The sequence below is a fragment of the Eucalyptus grandis genome, chromosome 1 (genome assembly GCF_016545825.1).
Source record: "Eucalyptus grandis isolate ANBG69807.140 chromosome 1, ASM1654582v1, whole genome shotgun sequence".
In the NCBI taxonomy this organism is placed as follows: Eukaryota; Viridiplantae; Streptophyta; class Magnoliopsida; order Myrtales; family Myrtaceae; genus Eucalyptus; species Eucalyptus grandis.
Genome location: NC_052612.1, coordinates 17,798,506 through 17,808,481, shown reverse-complemented (window position 1 = coordinate 17,808,481; position 9,976 = coordinate 17,798,506). Strand labels below are relative to the sequence as shown.

The window sequence follows — 9,976 nt, the reverse complement described above, 5'->3', positions numbered from 1 at the left end:
TAAGCCATTTGGCCGGATCTTCGCCGGAGTGGCACTTAAGTGTCTCATTTAACTTCAAAATTGGCACTCAAGTGTACAATTTTAAAGTTATGGCACTTAAGTGTCCCTCGGTGCCAAGTTATGGCACTTGCGCTGTACTTGTGCCGGAAAACTACCTTTAAGACAAGAGATTGCCTCTATGGATGGTCATGCCTTTTAGCCTCTTTAATGCTTCTAGTACATTTATGCCCCTTATTAATCATATCACCAAATCATTTATTGGTAGTCTTGTTGTTGTTTATTTTGATGACATTCTTGTTTATAGTTCTATTCAATAGCAACACTTGGTTATGGTGGTTGTTGATTGGTTCTCCAAAATGGCACATTTGTACAATGTAACAATACTTTGAATGCTACTCCTATGGCGAATCTTTACCTTCAATAGATTGTGAAACTTCATGGTATTTCAAAGACAATGACATCTAGTTGGGATTTAAGTTTATCAGTCATTTTTGGCTCAAAGTTTATCAGGTCATTTTTGGCTCATACTTTGGAAGAAGTTGGGCACGACACTTCAATTTAACTCCTCCCATCATCCTAAAACTGATGGGTAAACTAAAATTGTTAATCGGCATTTGGGAAATCTTATAAGGAGCTTTATCGGAAGTAACCTATGTCAGTGGAACCTCACCTTGGCTCAAGCTGAAATTGCTTGCAATCAGCCTTCAAGCCAAACAACTAGAAAAAGTCTTTTTGAGGTCATGTATGGGAAAAACCCTCTTAGTCCATTGGACTTAGCTCCAATTTTCATCTCTCAACATTTTAGTGGAGATGATGAGAAACATCCAACTATCTAAAGAAGTTTTATGAATTGATTTGCGAAAGGATCATAAAACACAATGCGAAGTATCAAGAAGAGCAAACAAACATTGAAAGCATGTAGCTTTTAAAGAAAGAGATTTGGTTTGGCTTCATCTTAGAAAAGAGATATCTCCTACGTGCCGTCACGGGAAGTTAATGAATGAAAGGGCAAGACTTGATTGATTTATAACTTATTTGAGCTTTTGGCTTGAAAACAAGAAGAATTTATTGTTTTACTCTTATGCCTTATGTGGATTATGGGTGGTGAGTGATTTATCCATTTAAATTTTCACTTGGTTACCTTCTACTTTTCTATACTCTTTCCCGACGTCATTTTGTCAAGAGAATAATAACATACGAACCAGCACTTTCTAGTACACTGACAAAATTGTTTTGTTAAGCACTAGGTGCACATCGAACTCAGCGCAATCAAATTTGCTAATTGCATGATAGAGCCGTGTTCTCGTGCCACGGTGTATCTGTGCGATAGTCTCTCGCAAAAACTTGAGTTGGATGATGCCAATGAAAGAGGAGGGAACTCCCACATACATGTGAGCTCCTCAAATAACGACCGTACCTTTCCGTCCAATCTAATGCCGAGATTCCATCTCCCCATTGGCCCAAACTACCCCATAAATAACAAAAGGCTCCACTTATAATTCAAGAGTGACATAAAAACCCTAATCATGACGCTAGGCTTGGATCACCGTGGCCACTTTGTTTGTCAATCATACATTAGAGAACCTCCGGTACGTTGTTCCAGGACATGGAAATGCTCGTGTGTCAGAACTTAGAGAGAAGCACACGGAAGATCCTTTGAAACTGTCGATTCCATGTCTCGAAGGGAATCGGGTCAAAACGGCAATGCGTGGATTCTTGCGCAGCAAAATCCAAAAGTGCCCACATTACTATGCTCTCTTCTTGCACCCCCAGCCACGAACCCAGCATGGGCTTCTAGCTTCTTCATCCTGGGTTTCAAAAACGCCACTCAATATCATATTGTAATAGATAATCTGGATTTCATCCGATACTTCAAAGTAAAACAACTTTGCTCAAGATTTATTTGTAATATTTCTTACTTTGGCTTATACTCTAGACTGGATACTCTCTCTGCTGGCTAAGGCAGTCACATCAGCTTGTCTCGTGCCTGAGATCTGGAGCAGCCATCTTGTTGAAACCGTGGATCTCATAGGACCACTCTCGTTTCAAAATTAGTATGAAAAACAATACCTTTTTCCCCCTTCTTGCAAAGAGAGTTCACTCGGGCAGGCAGCCCCTGTTCTTTGGAACTTGCTTCTGCAACAGTTTCGGAGGTCACTCCATGTCTGTCCTCCGTCACCAGTCTCACTGATTGAGAAGATCAGCTTTCTAGTAAATTTGTCTACAAGTTACTTTCTCCATGCGGGAAAATGTCCATTTTGTATAATACGACGCTGAATCACTTGGCATCGTGTATAATGTTGTTTTCGAGAGTATGTGTTGATATTGTCGACTAAAATTTACATCAATATTGTCCTTCGTTGTGGCTTGCTGTTGCGTTGCCACTCACCATTGCAATTACAGTTGAGGTCGTGACATTAGATTGAAGGTTGCTACCCTCGAATGACTCAGATTAGAGAGTGAGGTAGGTGACCTCCTGGTGGCGAAGAATTCTCCTGCGGTTGCTAGCTATGCTCTTTTCGCACCCTGGTCTATCAACTTCATTAGACGTATTCTCCGTTACTTACAGGGATTTCGTCACTGGGACCAACGTCGTATTGATTTCAAAAGGTACATCTAACCATCCCATGGCAGAGACGAGGAAACATGGATCGACTCTTGAGATAAAATAGGTAAATGAATGATTTTTTATCCCCCATAGGAGGGAACAGACGTGTCTTCTAGCGGTGGATGGCAATTAAACGACGTTTTTGCATGTGCAGATTCTTGCTAGTCGTGCTGCGTAAGGACCTGTACTGATTGTAGCCTGATCATGGAAATTAAATCGAAACCCTAGTCTAACTCTCTCCTTTGTAAGACGTGAAATCTTATCCATAAGATTGAAATGAACTGATCCGTCCACGGTGATCCTTCAAGTAATTTTCATTGTTTTGTTTACTTGTGAGCACTGTAAGAAGTTTTCATCAGACAAAGATTCATAGTCCGACAGACGCATGATTTAAACATTCACATAATTGACACTTCATTGACTACAACTCTTTCCCACTTTCCTCCAACTTGACATGAGTGCTCCAAATTCTCTTATCAAACTTATTAAACACACGGACACACGCACCACCCAAATTTTTCATTCCCAACCACCTGAATGCATGCCCTATGTTCGTCATATCGCGAGCAAAAGCCCTGGCAAAGACTGCTCGAAGTGGTCCCTCGGCTGGCTCTGCCACAGTGTATAACTTGCCCGTGCAGCCTCCCGCCTCGGTGATGACACGTCTCTCACGATGAGCCACGTGTTGAAATACTCCCTGAACTGCGCGATCAGCCCGTTCTTCAGCGTCCAAACATGGACCCAATATGCCTGCGCCCCTTCCCACCCCTCGGCAATCACATAGTCGGTGCCTATAGCTGTTATGCTACGTGGATGGAATGGAAAGGCTGAGTAGTCCGATTTGCCCGTGAGCGTCCGCATCATGTGCTGGCAACCGGGTGGTCCGTGGAACCACCATTCGAGATCACTGGCCAGGAGCTCGGCCACCTTGTTGGATTCACCCAGAGCCAATGCCGCATAAAGGGCCTTGATGGTCGCTTTGTTCTTGTCGGATTCCGGTGAGGTAGATTTAAGGTCGTTGGTTGCCATTTTGGGTTATAAATGAAGAAACACAATGCGATAGAGAATGGTCTATAAGCTAAAAGACCAGTGGGATGGATTTTGTATGCTTGTTTTCTTTGCTTGTGAGCGTTGGTCTTGGTATTGCATTATCGGCCTAGTGGTGAACCTATTTATAGCATGACATTGGGAGAGGAAGAAGAGAATGGGACCCACTCTGCTGATTAGTCAGAGATCAACGTTGGTGAATCGTGGTGGTGATGACGTGGAAGATCAGATGGCCAATACTTGCTCCAAAGATGGGGATGTCCTTTGTGCCACACTAAATGCCAAGCAAGAGCTCATGGCTCCCACGATAATACAACTCTAAATTCAATGCTCTTCTAGGGACAATCGATGGGCGACTGTACATCGATTGTCCCGGAACCAGATCAATCCAAAAACCATAATCAAACATTGCTCCGACCACTCTACTTCTTGCAGGATTGATCTATCCGGTCACACCTTAGTTCTCTTCCTTGTGGACATAAAATTCATTTTCGATTGGCAACCCCGAATTCATAAAGTAAGTCGTTAATTTTACAAACTAGGAGCGAGGCAAAATTCACGTTGGTAACTATAAAATAAAGTCATTTACACTTGGTGAGGTATGAGAAGTCAAAATGTTAAGGTTTTTATGATGTGCATAATCCATCCAAATATTTTTGGTGCATAATCTCTAGACAATTCAAGGGAATATTGTTGAGTGCATGGGATGCATATGAGTCCAATGTACCTTGTAAATTTTTGTAAGAGCATTGCTAATTGTCTTAAAAAAACTTAAATTTTTAAATGTAGGCATGGTTTAATTCCCCCTCATGCGTATGTTGGACTTTGGCCCAAGATTAAGTGTGAAAATACATAATAATGAGACCAGATATGAGGCTTGGAAGGATTTGAATTCAAGACCTCGTAGTCTGTTATCATACAAAATTTTACGGGATCACTTTTAATTGTCCAAAAGTTTAAATTGTTCGATGAAAACATCGTTCAATATTTTAGCACACGTTACGTGGGATCCATCAAAATCAAAGGGTGTAATAGATCGGACTCACATACATTATCGGCATATAAGAATTATTCCCCTAAAAAAGTTTGGTCACTAGTCAATTTTCTTGTTCTATTCCATCCTAAATGGCCATGCATAGATAGAGGTGATATACTAGTTTGCATATTCCTTTATTCTTCAGGTATCTACTCACCGTGTAAGGCTGCTTAGCAAGAGAGATAGCGAAATGGCGTGTTCCTGTTTTTGTCCGGGTTAAACTCTACGATTCTGCATGCTCCCACACTTGAGGAGAGTGCAAAGAGAACATTCCACTCTTTATCTCGTTGACAATTGAGTTTGTTCGCTCTTTATTGAAAAGTTTTACTGAATTTAGAGTTAAGACAACGATGGTGATGATCATGTGAGCATTCATAGAAAGTTGACATCAACAAAAAGTTAGCGGATGGACTTCTTAGATTTGTTCTTTGGATGAGAACGAATTGACAACGAATTGTCCTTTATGATGAGAACATTAATGACAGATATGGAGCATTAGCTTTCCTCCACTCCAAGAAGATGCGTGCTGGCTAGACGAATGGCCTGGAAGGTTTTCAAATGTTGTCTAAAAGCCTTGGCTTTATTAGGAGAATAGTTTCTGAGCGGCAATGGAAAATTTGCTTGACCTCTCCTTTCGGTCATTAGTTATTTACACATGCCTAGAAACTTAAAGCTGCATTTGTTTCACAGAAAATGAATGTTTTCAAAAACCTTTTCCTAAAAATGATCACTTATATCACTCACAAAGAAAAAAAAATGAATGAACGAAAAAATATTCAGACAAATTATTATCTATATTGAAAGTATCTTCCATTCATTTTCCGTGAAACAAATGGAGCCTTAGATGCCACTTAAAAAATAATCATAAGATAGATGATGAATAGGAAGTTAGCTATCCAAGAATTTAACTTCATTGTCATATAATAGATGAACTAGTTTGCAAAATGCGAGCTAAAGTCCGGGCGGATTGCTCAAGTATAGACTTGTTTGCACTTGGCGCATACCAAACTGGACCTATATCGTGTGTTTAATCTACACATAAAAGTTTGTACCTTAACCACTAGATTGATATGGATTTTTTTTTTCAGTTTCTATATCTCTATTTAAGCAAGTTGATTTGTAAATAGCTACACCCATATGTCATTTTGCTTATAAATGGAATGACATTATAGCTTATTTTGCCCTATTTTAAGTGAAAAGTTACTTATTGACTTTTTCGCCAAAACTTACAATATTATTTAAATAGTAAAAAACTATGAAAAACTTTACACGTGAGTTCACTTGTTAATATTTGTATGATTTTAAAGGTTTATGGTATTTCAAGTTCAACTAAAAGTCATAAAGCGTGAGTCAAAATGTATTAAAAGTTAATAAAAAGTTTAAAGAAAAGTCACTTATAATTTAGGTGTTTGCTTAGATGGTTAACACTTGCTCACATGTGATTTATAAATATAGTTATTAATGAGGTGAACCGATTCAATATTATGGAGGTGTCATTTATCTGATGGAATTTACAAGCGAAACATTTTATCATCTTTTTAGGATAAATCCAAGTATTGCCGAATCGAAAAATAATGAGATTTACGAGAGTAAATATTTTCCCATTTATTAGAACTGCAAAATTCATTGTACGTCCTACTGCATTTTTAAGAGATAAATATATTACAAGTACCAAAAGTTTCATATACACTCACTTTACTGCAAAAAGTTTTTAGCTAACTCATTAAGTGCCAAATTGGAGAAAAAGACACCTTTTAAGTGCCTTTGGTAAGAAATTTTGACAAAAAAAATACGTAACTTTTCTAAATAAAGTTTTATGTGAGGTGACGTTTTTTTATTAAAAGCTAGTCCATGTGGATAGATAAAACGATGGTGCACAATCCAATGTGGCTGGGTTGTGTAAGATGACTTCGTTTGCTCCGAAGTTGTTTCGCCGTTTTCTCTTCGCTACGTTCTTTGTCTTCTTCTCCTCCTTCGCCCTCATCTCACTGTCGCCTATAGAGCCACCACCCGCCACACCAAACACCACCACCTCCTCCACTACCTAGACAAGTTCGACGACCGCGACAAGAGTGTCGCTGTTGACCCATCCATCTCCTTCAAAAACCCCTGCCTCCGCAACGCCTATGTTGCCCTTCAAGCCCTCAAGCAGGCCATCATCATTTCTAAACCCTAACAACTTCATTGCCAATTGGGTCGACCCCTCCATTTGTGATTACTCCTGAGTCTTCTGCTCCCCCGCCCCAACGACCACAGCGTCAGCACCATCACGGGCATTGGCCTCAACCATGGCGACATTTCTGGGTATCTTTTGAAGGAGCCTGGCCTACTTGCTGACTTCGACTTCTTCCACCTCAACTCTAATTGCTTTTGCGGTAGTGTATCGTAGAAGTTTTGGAACTTGGAGCGGTCCTTCAAGCTGGATTTGAGCAATAATTGGTTTGCCAAGAAGTTCCCGAGGATCATATTGTAGCTCCTAGTGCTCAAGTGACAGAGACGACAAAAGAACTTCGGAGTTGGATATCTGCATCAGTCCATTGTGTTGTCCATCTACATTGGGGGCAAATCGAATAGGGTTCCAATTTGGGGTTTTGGTCAATTTAGGGTTTTTAATTTGGGAATTTCCTTGTAAGTCGTGATTTAGGGTTTATATTTTGGGGTAAAACATGTAGACAACGTCATTTTGGCCTATATATGCTGATTGGTTATGTCGATGAGTCACACCAAATGGATAAATTAATAAGAAATGGCTAGGTCCGATTTTCGGCAATCCAAATTGGAGTTAGCACTTAAGTAATTATTTTTCTTTTTAAAAAGTGGCATTTAAGAGACTTTAAAGAACTTTTGGTACCAAAATGAATACTGTATGAAACTTTCAACATACTATGTACTTATCCTGCTTTTCTACTTACAATGTACATAAAGATAATTAGCCAAAGAGCTTAATTTGAATAAAACTTGATTTCAAGGTGCTAAATTCAAAGCAATTAATTTGAATAATTGGCCAAAACGATTACTTGCAATATACTAACACCCAATTGAATTTGAGGCGCTAAAGAAAATTATATTCTTCTTCAATTCTGGAATATGCCCTACTTCAACAATATCCTCTTGTGTTTTGATTCTAACATCATGAACATCCCACTCGATGTTATTCCCCAATTGTGCATGCATTGATAAGTAGTAAACCAATTTCTATTTGTATAGTGTGAAACAAACAACTAGAATCCATAATCCATCCATCAAACTACGAATCTTCAAATGATATATAAGACATAATCAACACTATTTGAATTACAATTAACTATATCGGCAACATTATCAGTAGACTCAACTCTAATTTCCCTACCCTTTTTGGTTTTTTAGCTTAGGTAAATCTCTTCTAAGATGTCTATTCTTGCCACAACTCCAACAGGCAACACCATTAATCCTAGGCTAACTATGTCCATTCAAGTTTATACTACTACTAACACGAGTACTATTCTTCCTCTACTTTCACCTACTAAACCAGTATATATAGGATACCAAATTCTTTTATATGGATGTCTTCACTTAGAATTATATCATGAACCAAAAGTCCAACTTATCAACCTAAAGAAATTACCGATAGTAGTAAAAATAGTATCTCAACTATCATAACATGAGAATAACATAATTAACACATGTATTTTATCTTCAAAGTCAATCTCAATTGAACTTAATGAACTAACGATCATATTGAATTCATTGATATGATTAGCAATCGACACACATTCGACTATCTTTAAGTTAAACAAACATCGCATTAAATAGTCTTTATCGATTGTAGATGGCTTCTCGTACATGTCTGGTAGGGCCTTTATCAAACTCATAATGGTCTTCTCTTTCATGATGTTGAATGCGGTGTTATGAGAAAACGTCAATTGAATAACACCAAACGCTTGTTTATCCATCAATTCTTATTCAACTTATTTCATCCACTATGGTCTCTTCCCAAACAGGAGTAAGTGCAAATTCCCTCGATAGAGATAATTATCAATTCTCACTTTCCTTCTTTTGTCGCCATTAATTTGCTCTAACTCGGTCAAGTCTAGTTTTGGTATTAATTATTGGAGAAGCAAGTGATCGAATGATAAAATAGACAGAATAAGAAAATAAAAGGAGTATCAGATTTACGTGGTTTAGTTGATGTGATTTATGTCTATGGTGAGAATGGAAAAAAAAATCAATTATAGATCAAGTGATGCAATAAAAATTACGATTACACTCGAGTCACTTAAATATTCTCAATATTTTCCAGCCTTCCAATTACACACAATAACTCACATGGTGTTTAGCCCCACAATTCCTCACGAATAATCACTCAATCTCACGAGAAAATTTCACAAATCTTACTCACAAGATTTAATTGGCTTCAAACATGTGAGCTGTAATTCACAAACAAAAGCTCATCTTTGATTCTCTTCCCAGAGAACATCCACTTCTTATATATAAGTAAGAATTAGATCCAAAATAGGAAACGTTTTTTTAAGAAACCTTCTCTGAGTATGAAACCTTTCAATTAAGAAAATTTCATTTATGAGCACAAACTCGAGATATATTTTCAACGGCATAATCTTTTCTCCTACTATGTCTTGGGTTTTGAAATGATTCCAATCGAAAGGAGCAATTTGAAGAGTTGAAATTGGTGATGAATGTGCCATATAACTTAATGAGAAAGTAACGTATCTGCTATATGAATTAGGGGTGATATAAGGTTCAATGTTCCACATCACCATGTGCCAGTGATCTCATGTTTGGGCCACTTTATGCAAAATCTTTGCTTAATACATTTAAAGATGGGTTAGTGGAGAAAGTGATTTTATATTGATATTAGGCATCTATAGCAAGTAAGCAAGTTCATTGAACAGTAAATCGTGCTCTATTTATACAATATGATGATGTGAAGAAACCCATCGAAAAAAATGTAAAAATGATGGATATAGTACATTCGAAACTCCGAGATGTTATTGTCTACACTTGAAATAGTCGACACGTTATATGCAAATCACTGATGCCCTGAGTTTACATGCTGTGGGAGTGCCTACTAATTACACTAGAGCTCTTAACCACGGAGAAATAGGTCAAGTAGAACAACGTCATTTCCTGGAAAATTCTTGCATGATGCCGGCCTATCGGCATCTTTGACTGCTTTGACTCGTTTTATTCATTTTTTTTTTCCTTTTTGGATAGCATCCAAAAAGGTCTCTTTCAGCGTGCGAGGCAGCATGTGATTTTCCTAAATACTCCCCTGATCCGGACAGATT

General features: G+C 38.3%; 1 protein-coding gene across 1 annotated transcript; it reads right to left on the bottom strand.

Annotated features, from left to right (window-relative positions):
- Positions 1-3,163: 3,163 nt before the first annotated feature.
- On the bottom strand, positions 3,164-3,637 carry LOC104428107 (senescence associated gene 20). The gene has a single exon (XM_010041121.2). It carries the CDS (start codon positions 3,635-3,637, stop codon positions 3,164-3,166), a length of 474 nt encoding a protein of 157 aa, XP_010039423.1.
- Positions 3,638-9,976: the final 6,339 nt, after the last annotated feature.